Source organism: Hipposideros armiger, unplaced genomic scaffold (assembly GCF_001890085.2).
Source record: "Hipposideros armiger isolate ML-2016 unplaced genomic scaffold, ASM189008v1 scaffold_371, whole genome shotgun sequence".
NCBI classification, from domain to species: domain Eukaryota; kingdom Metazoa; phylum Chordata; class Mammalia; order Chiroptera; family Hipposideridae; genus Hipposideros; species Hipposideros armiger.
This window is the reverse complement of record NW_017731721.1, coordinates 1,015,806-1,036,130: the sequence shown is the minus strand read 5'-3', so window position 1 is coordinate 1,036,130 and position 20,325 is coordinate 1,015,806. Positions and strand designations below refer to the sequence as shown.

Below are 20,325 nucleotides of genomic sequence, written 5' to 3'. Positions count from 1 at the left end.
GTGTTGGGACTAGACCCTAAATCTCCTGCCTTCTGGTCTGAGGTTTTTTCCAGTATGTTGGCAGGGCTGGGATGGGCCCTGCTGGGCTTTGGGGAGTGGGGCCTAGGCTTCTTGGCTGCAGAGCCCCTGGTATGTGGCCCTATAAATAAACCCATTGTCTGTGTCAGAGCCCCTTCCCTCTCCCCACCCCGAGCAGCTGTTTTTTTTTTGGCGATTGGCTTATGCTCTGGACAGGGAACGAGGGATCACTGGGGAGAGATAAGCCTTTTGGGCTCCTAACATGACTGCCCTTCCTGCCACCCTGCCTGGAAGGGCTGGCGACTGATCCTACTGTCTGTTCAAAAAACCCACACCGTAGTCTAGACGTTCTTAGAGTGCCTGTGAAAAGGAAGTTGGAGGGGGGATGCAGGGTGCCCCTTCCTCATGAAAACGTTCCTCTCAGAAGGGCTATTGTGTCTTGGGGCCAGTTGTCAGGACGAGGGAAGGAAATTCTTGTCTGGCCTCTTTCCCTGAGAGGGGAGGAGACCAGCTGGAATTCTTAGGGCTAAAAAGATGTCTTGGGCCAGGGATTAAGGTGGCCACTTTGAGGTCTGGAGTGTCCTGGGGCCTCTGTCCTTAAATCCCTCCTCATCCCCCAAGGCAGCCCAGGCCTGCTCTTAGCTGGGAAGGAGTGTTTGCTGTGGGGGCAGAAGTTGCTGTTTACAAGTGGACTCTTCTTGGGTGTGACAGGGATTCCAGAAAGCAGCTGGGGGATGAGGGGAAGCAGAGGGGAAAACGGTTGGTGTTACGGATGATTTTGTTATTAAAGTCAGCTTCTCCATCCCTGCCTTCCCCCCCAGCTGCCCAGCCCTCCCCCACCTCCTGGTCCCTGGCTTCTCTCCCTAGAGGACTGGGGGGAACAGCTGGTGAGTGAGGGGCTCATCAGGGCCTGAAGGCCTTGGCGAAGGGCCGAGCTGGGGGAGCATGGAGGACAGGCCTGCTGCCACCTCTCCGGCCCCTTCCTCCCAGGCTTGGACCTGAGTTTCAGCCTGTACCCTGGCAGAGAAGAGGGTGGGAGCTGCAGCTCCCAATCCTTTGATCTGGCTGCCAGAAAGACCAGGAAAGTCAGATGTCTTTTGAGGCCTGGCAGCCCTGTCCCCTCCTGGTTTTAAAGGGGCAGAGGGTACTAGGGCCATACATAACTAACTAGGCTGAAGAGATAGTGGTCACCCAGATTCACTCTATGATAGGGCTGAGCCAGCCACGTCCCCAGGTTACCGAGGGAACCCCTCCACCCCCCCAGCAGCTGTTCCCACTTCCCAATTCCTGGCTGTTTGCAAACTGCCCCCACCCAACCCCCCAAGGACAGGCTAGAGAGGCCCTGCTCTTCCCCTCTTTCCCCCCCTCCCCTCAGCACTGAGGTCACCTCCCTCTGAATCTGGCCTTTGTGGGAGGCGGGGCTGCCCTGCCCGTTGGCAGCTCTGGAGGGAGAAAGAAGCCACCAGTTCAAGTTAGAGCTCCCACCCCATACAGCTTCATCCCTGCCTAGCCTGACTGGCATCGAGTGTTCCAGACCTAACATCCAACATCCAGGATGTATGGTAGGACCACCAAAGGAATGTTTGAATCCAGGGCAGGGTTTTCCCTGGCCTCAGGTCAGGCCGAGGACAGGAGCTGTGAGTAGGAGTTGTGGGCACAGGGGAAGCAGGAGGATGCTCGGCCCCAGGGGCCCCAAGTGACACCCAGCAGGGACAGCCACTGGGGAACTGACCTGGGTTGGTTTTTTTTCTTCTCATGAGATTTAGGCCAAAACCCCAGACTCTGAAGAGACTAATTAGGCTAAGATTGGGAGCTGGAGGTGGTAGTAACTCTGGATTTTAATATTCCTTAGAGGAGTGTAAAGATGCAGGAAGTTTTCTTTTTGCCATGGAAATCTTGAACTCAAATTTTAGTCCGACTCACAGTGTGCACTCCTCCCCATTGCCAAGTTCAAGTGCAGGCCTCTTCCCCATGACTCTTCCTGCCTTCTGCTCATGGCCCTGCAGACACAGAGAAGGCCCCTCCTGAGTCGGACAGACCACCTCTGCCGAGGGCAGCAAACATCTCCTCAAAGTGGGGCTGAGTCATAGCCTGCCTCAGCTGACATTTCCGGAGCCTCTCCTAGGCCCAGCCAGGGATATGAAGACATGCGTGGCAGAACTGTTGCTCTTGGAAGTCTTATCACTTGGAGGGTCTCCCCCAGGTCACAGTGGGGCTCAGGCCTCCCTGCACTGAGATCCCTGCACAAGGGCTCAGATTGGAGGGTGGCATGTTGGGGCTGTATGGGTGTGTTGGGGCCTCACCCTCCCCAACACATATAAAACCACGTGTACATAGTCCACAGCCAGCCCTCACATTCGGGGCCTTGCACCTAACCTAGATGCTTTTTTATTTTTACTTTTTTTAGGAAAAGGTATCTCCTAAACCACCTTCACCCTTGTTTGGTTTTGTTGTGTGAAGAACACAAAGCTTTATCTTTATTTTTTTCTGGCCTCTGGACACTACCCTATGCATCCCACTCCCTTCCTTCATCCTCCCAACTATTTTCCTCATATTTCCCAGCACTCCCTCCCCCGCCCCAACCCCTTTATTCCCTGGGAGTGTCCACTGGGGAAATAAATGGTGAGGGGATTAAGGCAAAGCTAGTGATCCATGGGGGCAGGACTCCTGGAGCGAGTGGATGAGGGCCCAGAAATGAGTGTTATAGGGTGGGATGGAACTGGCCCAATGGCGGCGGTAACCCGACGCCATTTTTGGTTTTAACTCCTATTGGTGTATGTGGGAAGGAGGATATTTCCTAAATTTTTTTTCATATTTTTCTAGGCCTATCCATTTCTAAATATATCAAACACAATGTTAAGAGCAAATGAAGTTATACTCAGCATGTTTTTTTAATTTAATTTTTATTATTAGTTTCAGGTGTACAAAACAATGCAATAGTTATCCTTTTCACCCATCACAAAGTGACAACCCCCCTCCCCCCATTCACTGCCCTCCCCCCCATATCATACATATCCATTACAATTCCATTGACTCCATTCCCACACTCTACTCCACATCCCATGACTATATATGTATTAACTTGCAGTTGACATATAATATTATTCAATAGCAGCTTCAGATGTACAGTGCAGTGGTCAGGCCTCTACACCATCCATGAAGTGGGCCAGAGTCCATCTGGCCCCCTAAAAAATATTTACAACGTTATTGATTATATTCCCCAAACTGTCTTTCCTATCCCTGTGGCAATATTGTAGTTAGCTATTTACGCTGTCTAATCCCTTCCCCTTCTCCCTCATCCCCAACCCTTCCCATCTAGCAACCATTAGTTTTTCCTCTATATCTCTGAGACTATTTCTGTTTACTTTGCTCATTCATTCAGTTTTTTAGATTTCACATATAAGTGAGATCATATGGTATTTGTCTTTCTCCAGCTGACTTATTTCACTTAGCATAATGTTCTCTAGGTCCATCCGTATCATTGCAAATGGTATGATTTCCTTCTTCTTTATAGCTGAGTAATACTCCATTGTATAATGTACCACAGTTTCTTAATCCAGTCGTCTACCGATGGGCATTTCGATTGTTTCCAAGTCTTGGCTATTGTGAATAGCTCTGCAATGAACATAGGGGTGCATATATTTTTTTGAATTCGTGTCTTGGGTTTTTCTGGATAGATACCTAAGAGTGGAATTGCTGGGTCATAAGGTAGTTCCATTTCCAGTTTTTTGAGATACCTCCATACTGATTTCCATAGTGGCTGCACCAATATGCAATCCCACCAACAGTGCACCAGGGTTCCCTTTTCCCCACAACCTTGCCAGTACTTCTTGTTTGTTGATTTATTGATGATAGCCATTCTGACCAGGGTAAGGTGGTATCTCATTGTGGTTTTTATTTGCATTTCACTAATGATTAGTGACGTTGAACATTTTTTCATATGCCTGTTGACCATCTGTATGCCCTCTTTAGAGAAATGTCTCTTCATATCCTCTGCCCATTTTTTAATTGGGTTGTTTGTTTTTTTGGTGTTGAGTTGCATGAGCGTTTTATAAATTTTGGACATTAACCCCTTATCAGATACATCGTTGATAAATATCTTCTCCCATTCGGTAGGCTTCCTTTTTGTTCTGTTGATGGTTTCTTTTGTTGTGAAAAAATTTTTAAGTTTGATGTAATCCCATATGTTCATTTTTTCTTTTACTTCCCTTGCCTGTGGGGATGTATCAGTAAAAATATTGCTCAGGGTAATGTCTGCAAATTTACTCCCTATGTTTTCTTCTAGGAGTTTTATGGTTTCAGGTCTTACATTTAAGTCTTTAATCCATTTTGAATTTGTTCTTGTATATGGCATAAGTAGGTGGTCCAGTTTCATTTTTTTGCATGTGTCAATCCAGTTTTTCCAGCACCATTTATTAAATAGACTATCTTTACCCCAATGTAAATTCTTGCTTCCATTGTCATAGACTAACTGTCCGTATATGCCTGGATTTAATTCTGGGCTCTCTATTCTGTTCCATTGATCTATGTGCCTGTTTTTATGCCAGTACCATACTGTTTTGATTACAGTAGCCTTGTAGTATGTTTTGATGTTTGGTAGCATGATACCCCCGACTTTGTTCTTATTTCCCAGGATCTCAGTATATTTTTATGATGTTAAAATAACAAAGGACTTTGGATTGTGGTAGAGTGTTAAAAATAAATATTACACAGTTTTTCCTTCTCTTCTAGTTTTCAGAAGCCCCCTTCCCACAGTTGTGCATGCACGCACACTCATACTCAGGAGGATGCATTCTCCCCTGTTGCTGTTACTCTTTTCTCTTTCTAGGGCATCAGGCAGAGCAGAGTGAAAGGGGGGCCGGCCCTGTGCCTGGAGGGTGGCTGGCAGGAAGGGGGTTGGAGAGCAGGAGCCCCCCGAGGGCAGGGCAGGTTGAGCAGCACGCTCAGATCTTCAGGTGCCTCTACAGTGGGGACCCTCGGGTGAGGGGCCTGGGACGCAGGGTCTGCCTACGCAGTGAACAGTCAGGAAGAGGGGAAGTGTAGCTGCAGCTCCACAGCAAGACTTTGCACTGTGCCAACATCAGGATGTGATAATAAGAACAGCCTCCATTTACTCAGTTCGTTCAAGATACTCTACACACATTATCTCATTTCACCCTCCAGTGACCCTTTGGGCTAAGTAGTAGTATCCCCACTTTATAAGTGAGGAAACAGATCTGGCAGAGTTAGGATTCTAACCCAGATCTGTTGAAGTGCAACATTCCTAGAACCCCAGGGCTGTACAGAGCTTACAGAATATGAGGAGCTTACATCACAGCGTTTGTGTGTCCAGAGAGGCTGCATGGGGGTGGGACGAAATCTAGGCCTATCCAGTGTGCTTTGTGAATCAGCCATATAATTGGGGCGGTGTCCTTTACCTCCGGAGCTCGCTGCCTCACCCAGGCTGGTGCTCCCCTTACAAGGCTGGTAGGAGACTCTGACGCAGTGGTGTGTAAGAAGGTGCCAACACACAAGGTACTCTCAGTGTGAGTGCTACTTCCTGTTCCTCGGTTTCCTCATCTCAAATACCTTGGTTTGCGAGCATAATTTGTCCCAGAAACAAACTACTCGTACTGCAAGACATCGCTCGTTTACAATGTTAAAATGTATTTGAAATGTTTGCTCGTCTTGCGGAACACTCGCAAACCACGCTACTCGCAATCCAAGGTTTTACTGTATAGGTGTTGATAGTAGCATTGACCTCCCTTTGTGGTGATGAAGATTAAAGAAGAAGACACATGTTGTGCAAGGGTACCATGTATTGCTTTTCATTTTCATCTGCTATCTGTGCGATTCCTGGCTGAGAGCTAGGACCTTTGCACTGGCTCTTCCCCTGCTCAGAATGCTGTTTCCATCCCAGGATTTCATCCGGAATTCATGCAGGTCTCGGCTTCACTGTCACCCTTCAGTGCCTTATCAGGACCCAGCATATGTTCCTTGGTTTATCTGTCTGTTACCTGCCTCCCCCAATAGAATGGATGCTTCATAGAGGCAGGGCTTTCACTGGCTTGTTCTTCCCCGTGGCACCGCACCTGGCACACTGGAGAAGCCGGATAAATGCTTGTGGAATGTACGGCTGACATCATCTCCCTCTTTCTCCACAGGCAAGGTGACCATTCTGGCTGCTAGAGTGAGTGTGCCAGCCTGGTTCAGGGGCCAGAGACAGGTGAGGGGCTCTGGGGCCTGTGCGTGCTAGTGATGGGGACCAGAGGAGGAGGACTGGGGTTGGCAGAGGCTCCCCCGCCATGTCTCATAGTGGAGGACAGAGGAAAGAGCATTCAGGGCCGGCCGAGTGGCTCAGTTGGTTAAGAGCTCGCTCAAAGGTTTGAGCTCTGAGCAACGGCGGTTCGAGTCCGGGCTGAGCTGCCAACAGGTGGCAGGATGGCTCAGCTAACATTCAGATGCTTGGTTGATGAGCTGCCAAGGGTTCCTCACTTCCTTGGTCCAAAAGTGCTAAGCTCTTTTTGTGGGGGCTTCAGTGGAGCAGAGAGACGCGTAATTGGTGGTAGACTGGGGTCCTCCACCCTTTTACATCCCTTTTACGTGAGGAAAGGTTTCCCATCTACTGGAAATTTCCATAGTATTTTGCAGAAGAAGGAAATGAGCACTTTCCTCTAGCAGAGAAATTGAAACTCAATGGAAGATGAAGCCTGGTCAGGGATAGTCAGTAACCATGGCAACAGTGGGGTGGGGATGGGGGGATCACGTAGGCAGTACTGGTCAGAACCCTGGCTGAAATGTGTCCAGGCAGTGACAGACTAGTCTGTTTAGTAATCAGTCTGCCTCTTGCACACCGGCTATAACACCAGTAAGTGTGAGCCTGGGCAATGAAGTGAGTACAGTGTCCTTGCTCTCCCAGAGCTGATAATCCTGACTGAACTTGGATTAGGAGTCCTGAAGAATGAATAGGAAGGAGCTGGCCAAGTGGAAAGCGGGGAGGACGTCGAGACTCCTGCAGAGGACCAGTGTGCACCAAGAGGCTGGTCCGCTGGACCTCGTGGAAGCAGGGAGCCCTACAGGCATGCAGGCCGCCTCCCAGGTCCCCAGGAGGGAGGATACAGTGTGCCATTTGGAGGCCAGTCTCAGCGGAGAGTTCAGGTTCCTCGGCTCCTGGCCAGTGTCTGTGTGACAGTGATAGGGCTAGTGCAGTTATAGCGGTTTATAAAACAGTAGTCTTTGTTGTGAAAATGGGAAGTGTGTCCGTGTCTGTCCCATGACCAGGAGTGTCTTTGCCTGACCCTGAGTCGTTACAATGTCCGTGGCACATGAGTCACACTGAGCTAAGCTCCAAGAATACTGACAAGTTTCGTCTTTGTCCTCCTCCCCTGCTCACCTCCTTCCTGGGACCTGGAGTAGCCTGCTGGGCCTTCTCTCACTTGTTCCCAGGGCCTGATGTCGGAGACCATGGACCAGCCTCCTGCGAGTCCTAGAAACCTGAGGCCTGGAGAGGGTGGTGATGGCAGCATGGAGCCAGGCACCTGCCAGGAGCTCCTGCACCGATTGCGGGAGCTGGAGGTGGGCATGAGGCAGGGTGAGGGTAGCAGGGCTTCCCTTTCCTCTGAGCCTCATGTGGGTGTTTTTGAGTGTGGGCAGACCTTCCTCTCAGCCCCCTTCGCCAGGCTGGAGCAGAGATGAACATTGCTTAGCAGAGCTCCTCTGAGAAGCCCTCCCCTTGCTCTTAGCTCTCCAGGCTAGGTGCCAGCTCAGGGACAAGAAGCGTGCCCAGGGGCAGGGCTGTCCTAACCCCCAAATGTCTCCCTTTTTTACCCCTCTTCTCCCCAACATCTCCCCCACTCCGCCAGCCTCTGCTGGCTTTAGGAAATGGGTGGTCACACAGGCCATAGGAAGAAGGGTTTGGATGACCTGGCATTCAGGAGTTGAGGGACAAGGACATGTATCCTTTTAAACTAAGGCCCTTCATCACATTCCAAAGACCCTGCCCTCTCCCCTGGGAAATAACGGTTACTCTCGGCCCCTCCCACCTCAGGTCCTCCTGGCCACTCTGTCTCCCCAGCTCCTCCAGCCTCACTGACTGAGGTTGGGTTTACAGAAAACCAGCCATCTGAGCTCTGCCTTCTCGATGCCCTTGGTCCGTCTCTGCAGGCCTATTCATGGCAGAATCCCACCAAGCCAAGAGCCAGGCAGGGGTATAGCTAATAGACTCCTTGCCTCTCCTCCCTCAAAAGGAATCTGCCCTGAGGGAAGATAGCCTCCTTTCTACCCTCTTCCTCCCTCCTGCAGGCCGAGAACTCAGCACTTGCTCAGGCCAACGAAAACCAGCGGGAGACCTATGAGCGCTGCCTGGATGAGGTCTGTGGGGTCTGCAGTGGGACTGATGTTGCGGGTGGGAAGAGACATGGCTTGTCGGCCCCAGACAGAAGCTGGGTTAACTGACAGGTCTGCCTTGGGGCTTTCTGTCCCCAGGTTGCCAACCACGTGGTGCAGGCACTGCTGAACCAAAAGGTAAGTGGCCACAGGAGACATTCTCACCCCTGAGCCCAGGCACTCTGGGAGAGGCCCTGGGAACCTCTAAGCCTGCTCAGCTAAGCCTTTGTTAGGGACCAGAGGAAGGGGCTTGGTGGAAATATCCTATTGGCCCAATAGTCCCGTTTCCCCCCCCCCTCCCCCCGCAACTTCCCACCTCAGACAGGTCTGTACTATTCTCCCTGGAGGCAGGGATGGGCTGGGTAAGGCCAGATCTCAGAGTTATGGTCACTTTGATTTGAACTTAAATCTTTCCCTTATTCTGGCCCCGGCTGGTTTCTCCAGGTTGTAATGACCCTGAGAGCAATGTTGATGTGAGCATAAGGTGGCATCTAAATATTTACTCAAGCACTATGGATAGCTTCTTGACCTATGGTCCCCTCTGACCCCCAGGTCTTCTTCTGCCACATCCCTTCTTTGATGTGGGGTTTGGCACCAGAGATGGGGAAGATACCGGTGCCGGTGGAATTTACCACCTACCAGGGTGGTTAACTTTAGAGAATTTGCTATCCCCTGAAGCTGTGATAGCTACAAACATTAGGCAGTCTCAGCTCCCATACGGGAGGAGGTTGCAGGAGGGCATGCCGGGAGGAGTGGCCGCTCCTCTGATGAAGGAGACTGTGCTCATACTACTCCCTCACCCTCTGCCATCGTCTTCCTCTCTCCCCTGCCTCCTTCTGGGCAATGGCAGGACCTTCGGGAAGAGTGCATTAAGCTAAAGAAGAGGGTGTTTGACCTGGAACAACAGAACCAGATGCTGAGCGCCCTGTTTCAGCAGAAACTCCAGCTCACGACAGGCTCCCTCCCTCAGGTGGGCACCAGCCAATCTCCTTCCCTCATCCTGTCTCATCTTCCTACCTCCCCCAGCCCCATCACCATCACCACCCTCTTTCCCCCCCAAACACCTACAGAAGCAGGCTGTCAGCCATTCCCCTCCATTCTGGGATCTGTCTATCACGGGTGAAAACTCGCTGAGCCCCCTCAAGCTGGGCCATCCCCCACCTTGCAGGTATACCCCACCCAGCTGGATGGGGTCCCTTCTTGTTGACAGAGAAGGTTCTTGCTTGTTCTTACCCTGTGTGGCGAGATGGGTGGAGGCTGAAAATGAAATTATTTCACACTCCCCAGGGGCCTCTTTGGCCACTGCCTTGCCTCTTCTTGGCCAGGGGTAGGGGTGGGACCGGGTGGAAGGCACCCAGTGCTTGGTGTCACAGAGAGGTCAGCAAAGGCACTTGACCAGATAACTCTGTGTGTGCACATACTTCATATGTTTACGCACTGACACAGACATGGCCGCAGACTCTGGTCTCTGCTTCTAGCCCTGACACCTGCCTTACCTAGGAGAAGCAGGGGGCTACTAAGATGTCACTTGGGGTCACTCTATGAGGAAGCTTCAAGGATGGGGTGAGATGTGGGGGTGGGAGGATCAGGAGCAGCTCTAGGTACCAGAGGTGAACTGCAGGCTCTGAGGTCAGCCGGCGTACCCCTCACCCCACCCCTGACTTTGACAAGAACAGAAGCATCTTCTATCTTCTGTGTGTGTGTGTCTGTCTGATGTGAACTAGGCAGCTCTTGACCCCCAGACCCTGAGCAGGATGCCCTCAGCCCCCTGGGAAGCCTGGCCCCTGGCAGAGGAGGCCTGTCATCACCGTGGCCTTTCTGGAGCCCCGTGGCCAGGCTGGTGCAGAGCTGGGTGAATCAGCAGCTGCAACTCTGTAGCTCCCCGAGCCCTGAGTCCTGCTCTGCTGCAGGGCTCCCCTTGGGGTTCCCAGAGGCCTAACCACACCGGTGGGCCAGTCTCACCCCGTCCATACCCTTCTCAGTGACTGGTGATAAAAAGAGGCGTAGAATATTGCTTTTTTACTTAAATGAATTCTGGCATTTGAATTTGGGATTTTAAAATGAATTTTGGGGTTTGGAGCAATAGATTTATCTTCCCCAGAGGTAATATGACATAATGGAAAGAGCATGAACCTTGGCCTCAGAGAAACTTGGTTGGCTCCCTACTTAGCTAATTCTTAGCTGCGTGACCTTGGGCAAATTATGTAACCTAACAAACCACAGTTTTTTCCTTATAGATGGGGATAAGAATACCTATATTGCAAATTGTTGTGAGGATTAAATGAGATAATATATAGTGTTTGGCCCATAGTAGATAGTCCATAATCAGCAGCTAATTATCATTATTAATGTTATTCCCAAGTTGGGCTTTGTTAGGATGAAAACTCCATTGAGCAAATGCTAATGCCTCACTGTGAGCAGTGCCTTTGCCAACTCATATGGAACTTGACAGGGCTGTGGCCTATGCAGCGCGAATGTAGCCCCTAAAGGCTGGGATTGCAGAAGCTACACACAGCAGTAGTACAAAGCAGAGTGTGACAGTGCTGTCCAAGAGTCAGAGACAGGCTGGGGAGGGCTCCCTGATTGAGGTGACGTTGGATATGGGCCTTGATGGATGGGAGATTTAAAAAGATTGCAGTAGGGGTTGGAGAAAAGGGATTCCCTGTGGAAGGAGCAGAGCAGGGAAGCCATAGGAGCGGCAGGCTGCTCAGCTGGGCTGGAATAAAGGGTGTGTACAGGAGGAGCATTGAGCAAGACAGAGCTGGAGACAGTGTCAGGGAAGAGCTGACAGGCTGGGCCCAGATTGTCTGCAGAGGAGTTCAGACTTGTCTCTGTAGGCAGTGGGCAGGCATAGGAGGCTGGGAGCACAAAGATGCTGTAGAAAAAAGAAAATAAAAAATGTGCTTTAGGCTGCCTTGTGCGCTGGAATTTGAAAAGCCACCAAGCCAGGTTAGGGAGACTGAAATGCTGAGTCCAGGCCTGAGGCATGAGGATCTGGGCTGAAGGAGCAGCTGCCGGTGGCCAGAGGGAAGGCAGGAAGATGCTGCAGAGACAGGATTTAAAAGCTATGGACAATGAGACACAGGGAAGAACTAAGGTTGACTGGTATCTAGTTGAGATGCCTAAGAGAACGAACTGACATTCTCAGGGGCTGAGAGAGCAGTGACCCATGATTACATACACCTTTTGTAATCCTCAGACTAGAAGTTTCCTATGAGACCAGATAGGGAAGACGGAAGTGATGACTCCCGCCATCTCTTTTCTAGGACCCAGTAACAAATGCCTCTTCCCTTAGTCTCAGCCTGTGATGCTGGGGTCACAGACTGTCAGAACGGGAAGGGGCCTCCTGGTTCACACTTTCTGTAATTGGGGAGGAGGCCCCACAGAAAAACAAAGTGGCCCTGGAGCTGCAGTGGCACCTAGGTTAGGCCTGCCACTGCCTTCAAGCCAAGAGGTCCCCCCTCTTCTCCAAAACGCCCTGACCGGTCTCACCCTCCCTGCCACCTGGGCATATACTTCTTCAGTCTGCCTGTGTTGCAGTCTCCCAAGGCTCCTCTGACCAGGTGGGGGGGACAGTGGTGAAAGCACAGCTTGGGCCAGGATATGTCCCTGAAGGAGCAAACTGAAAGGATGTTTTCCTTCCCCTGGGTGGGATGGCCTACTTCGTGAGGGCATAGGGACCTGGGACAGAGCATCTGTGCTAACTTTGCCTCTCCCTGCAGATCCCGCTTGCCCCACTTCAGCCACCATCCGAGCCACCAGCTTCCCCCTCCCTGAGCTCCGCCGAGGGACTGGCCACCTCGCTGCCTCTGGGGCGCTGCGCTGGGCAGAGAGAGGTAGGAGGGCTGAGCACGGTGGTCTGTGGCTCTGCTGGCTATGGGCTCGTCAGTGGCTTCCACTGCTGTTTCCTAACGAGGCCCAGGGGAAAGGCTGCTTCCTGGCGCACAGATTCTTACCCAGCCCTCGGTTGTCACCTCATCCCAAGAAAAACAGATCCCCAAACCCAACCACTGGCCTTGCAAGCAAATGCATTAGTACTGCAGTAAGAGTCATAGCTTACTCTGTGCCAGGCACTGTGCTAAACACCTGGATCTTATGAGGTTAAACATGATTACCATCCCATTTTAGAGATGATACATTGAAGCTTAGAGATTAAATAAATTGCTGAAGGCCATATAACTAATTAAGTGGTAGATCTGGGACTTGAACCTACAGTCTGGTTCCGGAGCCTGAGGCGTTAACCATTATATCAGACTGGACTGGGCCCAAGAAGGGGCCAGGAGAAAGCCAGGAAAGCTTGTAGTGGAGACATTCCCAGTCCCCTTCTCCATGAGGATCAGCAAGCCGCTGTCTGACCTGAGAAGGCCTGGGCTTGCCTAGAGTGACCAACATAGGATTTGGTCGTATCACATCCCCTTCTTGAGTCTCTGTGCTCTTTCTGGAGCCTGAAAAACGGACAGGCCTCCCTCCCCTGGAGCAAACACGGCTGTCAGCGTTCTAGGCGGTCAGCCCTGCTGACCCAGACAGCAGTGGGAAGTGGGTCTAGGATAACCAGGAAGGAAGGTGGGGTGCCCACCCAACCCCAGTCATGCCAGGATGAAGAGTCGGTGACCCTTGAGGAAGCTGAGCCATCATATCGCAGGAGCTGTCAATTCCTTTTGGGGACACAAAACAAAACCAGACCAGCCCTGTTCATGACATACTCAGTTATGTCCAGCTCAGGTTCTGGGTCTGCACATGGTCTCCTCCTCATGCCGTTTCTCCCCCAAGGTGTGTTGGGAGCAGCAGCTGCGGCCAGGAGGCCCAGGACCCCCGGCCGCCCCACCCCCAGTGCTGGATGCTCTGTCCCCATTTCTTCGAAAGAAAGCCCAGATCCTGGAGGTGCTGAGAGCCCTGGAAGAGACTGACCCCTTGCTTCTGTGCTCACCTGCCACCCCCTGGCGGCTTTCAAGTGAGGGTCCTGGCTCGCCAGAGCCCATCAATGGCGAACTGTGTGGCCCACCCCAGCCTGAATCCTCACCTTGGGCCCCCTACCTGCTACTAGGCCCTGGTAGCCTGGGAAGCCTGCTGCACTGGGAGCGCCTCTTGGGGGTCCCAGGGGAAGAAGAGGGTGCTGGGCGGCCCTGGGGCCCTAGTAGGGGCTCCACCCAGGCCCAGGGTGCCAGCTCTGGTCCACCCTGTGCCCCAGGCAGCAGCTCCTCCTCCTCTTCTGATGAGGCAGGAGACCCCAACGAGGCACCCAGCCCTGACACCCTGCTCGGGGCCCTGGCCCGAAAACAGTTGAACCTGGGCCAGCTCCTTGAGGACACAGAGTCTTACCTACAGGCCTTCCTGGCCGGGGCTGCAGGCCCACTCAACGGGGACCACCCAGGTCCTGGGCAGCCGTCCTCCCCAGACCAGAGGCTCCCACAGCTGTCCAAGTCCAAAGGCCTTCCCAAGTCAGCTTGGGGTGGGGGTACCCCAGAGGCTCACAGGCCAGGCTTTGGTGCTACCTCAGAGGGCCAGGGGCCCCTGCCCTTCCTCAGCATGTTCATGGGTGCGGAGGATGCCCCCCTGGGCTCACGACCTGGCCACCCCCACTCTTCATCTCAGGTGAAAAGCAAGCTCCAAATTGGCCCCCCTTCTCCTGGGGAAGCCCAGGGACCCCTTCTTCCCTCTCCAGCCAGAGGTCTCAAGTTCCTAAAGCTGCCTCCGGCCTCGGAGAAGGTTCCCAGCCCAGGAGGCCCCCAGCTTAGCCCCCAGTTCCCCCGGAACTCCCGCATCCCCTGCCGGAACAGTGGCTCAGATGGCAGCCCCTCCCCACTGCTGGGCCGCAGGGGCCTGTGTGGAGGAGAGCTTTCCCCAGAAGGTGTGCATGGCCTGCCCACCAGCCCTTCACCCTGCTCTACAACCCCGGACTCTGCACAGCTCCGACCTCCCCAGCCAGCCTTGTCCACCTCCACGCTGTCCCCAGGACCGGTGGTGTCTCCCTGCTATGAGAACATCCTAGACCTTTCCCGGAGCACCTTTAGGGGGCCTTCCCCAGAGCCACCTCCATCCCCACTGCAGGTGCCCACCTACCCACAACTAAGTTTGGAGGTGCCACAGGCCCCCGAGGTCCTCAGAAGCCCTGGAGCCCCTCCCAGCCCTTGCCTCCCAGAATCCTGCCCCTATGGGAGCCCCCAGGAGAAGAATTTGGACAAAGCAGGATTGGAATCGCCCCATCCTGGCCGCAGGACCCCAGGCAGCTCATCCAGGAAGCCTAGCCAAGGGGCAGGGCGGCGACCTGGGGATCCTGGCTACACCCCTCTGCGGGACAGACTGGCAGCCCTGGGGAAACTGAAGACTGGCCCCGAGGGGCCCCAGGTTTCAGAGAAAAATGGGGTGACAGTCAGACCTGGCACAGAGAAGGCACGGGGAGCAGGGAGGTCAGGGGAGAACACTGGAGACATGGCAACTACCACCCCCAGGCCCCCTGAGCAGCCAGAAGCCAAGGGGCCCCTGCGGGGGCCAGTGGCCTTGGGCACTAGCAGCCTGAAGCAGCAGGACCCAGGGCTCCTGGGGGATCCCGGGACCCGAGTCTACTCCTCCCACTCCATGGGGGCCCGGGTGGACCTGGAGCCTGTTTCTCCAAGGAGCTGCCTCACCAAAGTGGAGCTGGCCAAGAGCCGGCTGGCAGGGGCCCTGTGCCCCCAGGTACCCCGCACCCCTGCCAAAGTGCCAACCTCAGCCCCCAGCCTGGGCAAGCCCAGTAAGAGCCCCCACGGCAGCCCAACAAAGCTTCCTTCTAAGTCACCCACCAAGGTGGTACCCCGACCTGTGGCCCCGCCAGCCACCAAGGAGCCCCCCAAGCCTGACAAGGGGAAGGGCCCACCTTGGGCAGACTGTGGCAGCACCACAGCCCAACCCACACCCTCGGCACCTGGCCCCACTGACCCAAGCCAGGGCCCTGAGGGGCGCGTCCCACACTCAGCCATCGAGGAGAAGGTGATGAAGGGCATCGAGGAGAATGTGCTTCGGCTCCAGGGCCAGGAGCGGGCACCAGGCACCGAGGCCAAGCACCGCAACACCAGCAGCATCGCCAGCTGGTTCGGCCTTAAGAAGAGCAAGCTGCCAGCACTGAACCGCCGCACGGAGACCACCAAGAGCAAGGAAGGGGCCAGTGGGGGCTCCCCACTCCGGAAGGAGGTCAAGGTAGAAGCCCGGAAGCTGGAGGCAGAGAGCCTCAACATCTCCAAGCTGATGGCTAAGGCGGAAGACCTGCGCCGGGCTTTGGAGGAGGAAAAGGCCTACTTGAGCAGCAGGGCCCGGCCGCGGCCCATGGGACCAGTGCCAGGGCCCAGTGCAGGGCTGGGGCAGGTCCAAGGCCAGCTGGCTGGTATGTACCAGGGCGCAGACACCTTCATGCAGCAGCTGCTCAACAGGTGAGGGTCTGGGGCCAGTCAGCAGGTGCTTTGGTGACTGGGGGCACTTGTCCCTTCATGGGCACACCAGGGGCTGTGGCTGGGACTGCCTATCCTGGGAGCTTGGGGCTTCACAGAGGTTAAAAGGGGTTGGAGAGCAAGTAAAATGCCACCAAAGCATCTGGGGGTTAGGGGCCTGACTGAAAGGAAAGATTGGTGTGTACCCCTGCTCCCCATCCCTCTGGCTGTCTGACATCAGACTTGCTGAGACCCAGTGTCTCATTTGGGAAGAAATGAACAGTCCACATTTTCCTAGATGATCTCGTGTCAGATGAGGCAGCCCAAATGCCTGCACACAGTAATCAAGAGCAAGTTCCTAACCGTGGCCTGATGAAGGTCTTCCTCTGGGGTTTCCCATCCTATAGAACAAGGTGGGACCCCTTCCCATCTTGCTCTTTAGCGCCTGCCACACACCCAGCAATAGCTGCGGTTTAGAGAAGGGGCCACCCCTTCTTGGGATTGCTGTGTCTGGGCCAGGTAAGGCAGAATGTTCACAGGAATTGGGCCCAGGTAGGGTGTGATTTGAACAGCAAGTACGTGCTCAGGGTCAGATGGGGCAAGCAAGGTGTGTCGTGTGTAGACCAGGATGTGACCGGGTTTGCCATCTACCTGCCAACACTGTTGAGTGGTCTCTAGGTTTGACCCTAGATAGCTTTGGGAGGTTTCTCCGATCTTCCCTGCCCCTGCTGCTCCTCGGGGGTTTTCTCTAGGCTCTGCCTGTTCCTAGAGTCAGAAGGAGTTGCTGGGGACAACCACCAGCAATATGTCCCCTTCCCCAAGGGGCAGAGGGCCATGGATGCCTCACTAGGCTCACACCATTGGAGGGAGCAAGGCTGGAATGTCTTGGTGGGCCCAGGCCTCCCTCACCTGTCTGTATTACTGCCCCTAGGGTGGATGGCAAGGAGCTGCCACCCAAGAGCTGGAGGGAGCCCAAACCCGAGTATAATGACTTCCAGCCAGTGTCCTCGGACCCCAAGAACCCCTGGCCAGCCTGTGGACCCCGAAATGGCCTGGTGGGCCCTCTTCAGGGCTGTGGAAAACCTCCTGGGAAGGTAGGTTCTTGGGAGGGGGGCCGGGTGGAGCGCTGGCCCTGAGACCCTGCTGGATCTCTCCGCAGAGGGCTCCACTCCCTGGGCCCTGGAAGCTGCCAGATGCACCCTTGGTCTCTGAGGGCTGGTGGGCTGCCTGCACTCTCAGATCCATACTCCAGGGGTCCTAATGGCAGCGCTTGGGGAGGGGTTTGTGGTGGGAGAGGAATGGGCTCAGAGGTCTCCTGTTCCCCACAGCTGAGCAGCGAGCCAGGGAGGCGAGAAGAGATGCCCTCAGAGGACAGCCTGGCTGAGCCAGTGCCCACCTCACACTTCACAGGTCAGCAGGGCCAAGGGCCAAGGATGGGACTTGATCCTCACCTGCTGTTGACTCTTTCCTGTCACAACAGCAGTTGCCAGGTCCTGAGTGCCATGTTGGTGCCAAGCACCAGGTGGGCACTGGTGCTACACAGAAATAAATCCCTTCCTGCCCTCAGAGGGTACCTGTCCCCATCCCCCAAGCCTAGGGGAGGAGGGGCAGGGTGAATGAGCCTGTTGGGCCTGGAGGGCCCTGACCAGGGATGGAGCCTGGGCTGGGACAGGAAGCTGGAAGACGGCAGAGTGGCTGAACTGCCTGCAGCCTCACATCCATGACTTACCCTCCCCTGCCCAGCCTGTGGCTCCTTGACTCGAACCCTGGACAGTGGCATTGGAACCTTCCCGCCCCCAGACCATGGCAGCAGTGGGACCCCCAGCAAGAATCCTCCCAAGACCAAGCCACCACGGCTGGAGCCCCCACCTGGAGTGCCCCCAACTCGGCCCCCACCCCTTACCAAAGTCCCCCGCCGTGCCCACACGCTGGAGCGTGAGGTGCCAGGCATAGAGGAGCTGCTGGTGAGCGGGCGGCACCCCAGTATGCCAGCCTTCCCCGCACTGCTTACTGCTGCTCCTGGCCACCGGGGCCATCAGACCTGTCCTGATGGTGAGTGTCTGGGTAGGTGGGTGGGCCTTCCCTGGGGCTCCACCCACCACCACCACCACCCACCTTCCCCTTGTCACCACATAGATCCCTGTGAAGACCCAGGCCCTCCCCCTCCTGTCCAGCTGGCTAAGAACTGGACCTTTCCCAACTCGAGGACAGCCGGTGGCTCCACTGACCCTTTCCTGTGCCCACCCCGACAACTGGAGGGGCTGCCCAGGACCCCCATGGTGAGCATGGCTAAAGGGGAAAGGGAACAGGACTGGAGGGCGCAGTGAATGACGGGAGACCAGTTTCTCCACTGAGGTACAGCTCTGTCCTGGGGGAGGATTGAGGAGACAGCCCCTTGGTTGCCCCTCTGGGCAGCCCACCCACATCCTTCCTTATACCCCTCTTAGGGAAAGGGTTTCTCTCCTTCCCCAAAATCTTGGTAGGACTGCTCAGTCATGCCTCCAGCCTGCTTCCCCTGAGCGAACCCCACCTCGGTGGGCCCCATCTGCAGAGCTCCATCCCCAGGGCAGAGCCCAGTGCCTTTTAGGCTGGGCCAGGAGGTGAGAGGAACTTCCTCCCGAGCTTACCTTCCTTTCCCAGGCCCTGCCCGTGGACCGGAAGCGGAGCCTGGAGCCCAACCGCCCAGCCCCTACACCCCAGGGCCCGGCCTTTGGGGGTAGCCGCACCCCCAGCACATCGGACATGGGCGAGGAAGGCAGAGTGGCCAGTGGGGGCCCACCAGGGCTGGAGACCTCAGAGTCTCTCAGCGACTCACTCTATGACTCACTCTCCTCCTGTGGAAGTCAGGGCTGAAGGGCTGCACCGCAGCCCCTCTCTGGAGTTGAGGACCACAGACTGGACTGGCTCTCCTCAGGCCCCGCCCCCTCACAGCTACTGGGGCCCCTCCCTGAAGGGACCAAGGAGGCAGATGGATAAGAAGGTGAAGGGGGTCCCTGGCACACCCCACTGCCCACCGCTGCTGTGGAGGAGATGACCACTCAGCTCAGGGAGAGACCCCACCTTTGGTCCCTCCTCTCACCCAGAGTAAGGCTCTTCCTCTGAGGGACTGGGTTTCCAGGCTGCTGTGCCCCAGCCCTAGCTCCTACTTCAGGCTGAGCCATCTTGTGGTGCTGGGCTTCCTGCCCGCCAGCTGTGCCATCTCCGCCCAACCTGGCTGCTCCCTGCCCCGAGCCCCCGTGGGCCAACCCGGAGGCCCCGTGCTGGTGGAGTTTGGGGGCAAGGGGTCAAGTTGCCTTCTCTCTCTGTCTGCCCTGGTCCTTTCTGCTGTCTGGATGGTGCTGCCCTTCCCCGCCCCGTGTCTTTGGGGTCTGTTTGTCTTTTTTGTTGTTTTTTATATTAAAGCGCCTGGCCCGGTCCCCACCACCCCACCCCACCCCACCCATCCCCGCACTGCGGTTAATTTATCTGTCGTTACAAATGTGGCTGCTCTGCTTCCAGCCTCTGCTTCTGCAGTATCCCTAATAAAATGTGGAGGCTCCTCCTTGCCCCTGACTCGGCCTATTCTGTGCGAGGACTCAGGGATGGACAGATGCGTGCAGACTCGGCACCGGGGTGGGGGTGGGGCTGTCCCAGGCACTCTTGTAAGACAGCCTCCTTATCAGGGGAACTGACTGGAGTCGCTTGAAGGTAACTAAGCATTGGGGAATTGGGATCTTTTTAGGCCTGGAATCGTAGCTGGGTTGGGAAGATTGCCCTGGCTCAGGACTTGGACAGGGCGGATGGATGGCCGTGGGCATGCACTTAAACCCTCGTATGTACCAGGTGGGGTGGGACCTGCAAACTTGGCGCTTCAGGGGCTGGAGGGTAGGCAGAGTTAAGTGTGTAGCCTACTGTTGCCATCTTCTAATTTCTCCTCAGACCTTGGGCTTTCCCCAGATCTCTTGCTCCTGTTTCTACCACGTTTCAAACAGAAGTTCCCTGGCTCTCAAAGTCTCGCTTTCGGAAGGGTAGGCCAGGAATGAGGCTGTGCAAGAAGGTCTAGACGGCAGTTGTTATTTCAGATTCTCCCCATGGCACAAGAAGGCCAGGGGATGGTTGTGGCCCAACGGCCCTTGGATTTCCTATTGGGCATTGAGCTGGGCAATGACCTGAAGGTGAACCAAGTGGCAACCAGCTCAACTCACGTTGGCCAGCCAAGGTAGGCCCAGGAAGGCCTCCTTCCTGCCTGGGTTGCAAGGTGTAGGATGACTTGTCCACAACGCCCACCTTACAGTTCACACTTGCCGCCTCCACCTGGAGACTACGTGGGCAGCATGCACACTCAGCACCCTTGGTCCTGTGGCTGGGACTCCGGACAGTTCATCGTGGGCATGGGGGCCCTGTAGTAGACAGTCTGTGTCGATACCACAGGCTTGCTGAGCCGAGGTTAAGGGTGCCTGGACAGGGAGTAGTGTTGGGCCCTGTCACAACTCGGTTATACCATTGGACTCTGTCGTGTGCTCTGACCAGCACCTCCCTTTATACTAACTCCTTCCAGGGGTGT

The 20,325-nt window shown here is 55.0% G+C and overlaps 1 protein-coding gene across 3 annotated transcripts in view; it reads left to right on the top strand.

Annotated features, from left to right (window-relative positions):
* Positions 1-19,327, top strand: part of NCKAP5L (NCK associated protein 5 like) — a 31,455-nt gene extending 12,128 nt beyond the window's left edge. Inside the window, exons 2-13 of one of the 3 annotated variants that reach the window (XM_019662256.1) lie at positions 6,162-6,223; positions 7,444-7,572; positions 8,299-8,367; positions 8,482-8,520; positions 9,233-9,352; positions 12,105-12,218; positions 13,153-15,785; positions 16,714-16,876; positions 17,111-17,192; positions 17,526-17,834; positions 17,919-18,061; positions 18,423-19,327. In XM_019662256.1, the coding sequence (XP_019517801.1) occupies positions 7,450-7,572; positions 8,299-8,367; positions 8,482-8,520; positions 9,233-9,352; positions 12,105-12,218; positions 13,153-15,785; positions 16,714-16,876; positions 17,111-17,192; positions 17,526-17,834; positions 17,919-18,061; positions 18,423-18,635 (4,008 nt within the window). In that variant the 5' untranslated portion in view covers positions 6,162-6,223; positions 7,444-7,449 and the 3' untranslated portion in view covers positions 18,636-19,327. Of the gene's footprint in view, positions 1-6,161; positions 6,224-6,916; positions 7,573-8,298; positions 8,368-8,481; positions 8,521-9,232; positions 9,353-12,104; positions 12,219-13,152; positions 15,786-16,713; positions 16,877-17,110; positions 17,193-17,525; positions 17,835-17,918; positions 18,062-18,422 lie in introns of all 3 variants that reach the window. The other 2 variants (XM_019662257.1, XM_019662255.1) reach the window with 2 other exon arrangements.
* The last annotated feature ends 998 nt before the right edge of the window (positions 19,328-20,325 follow it).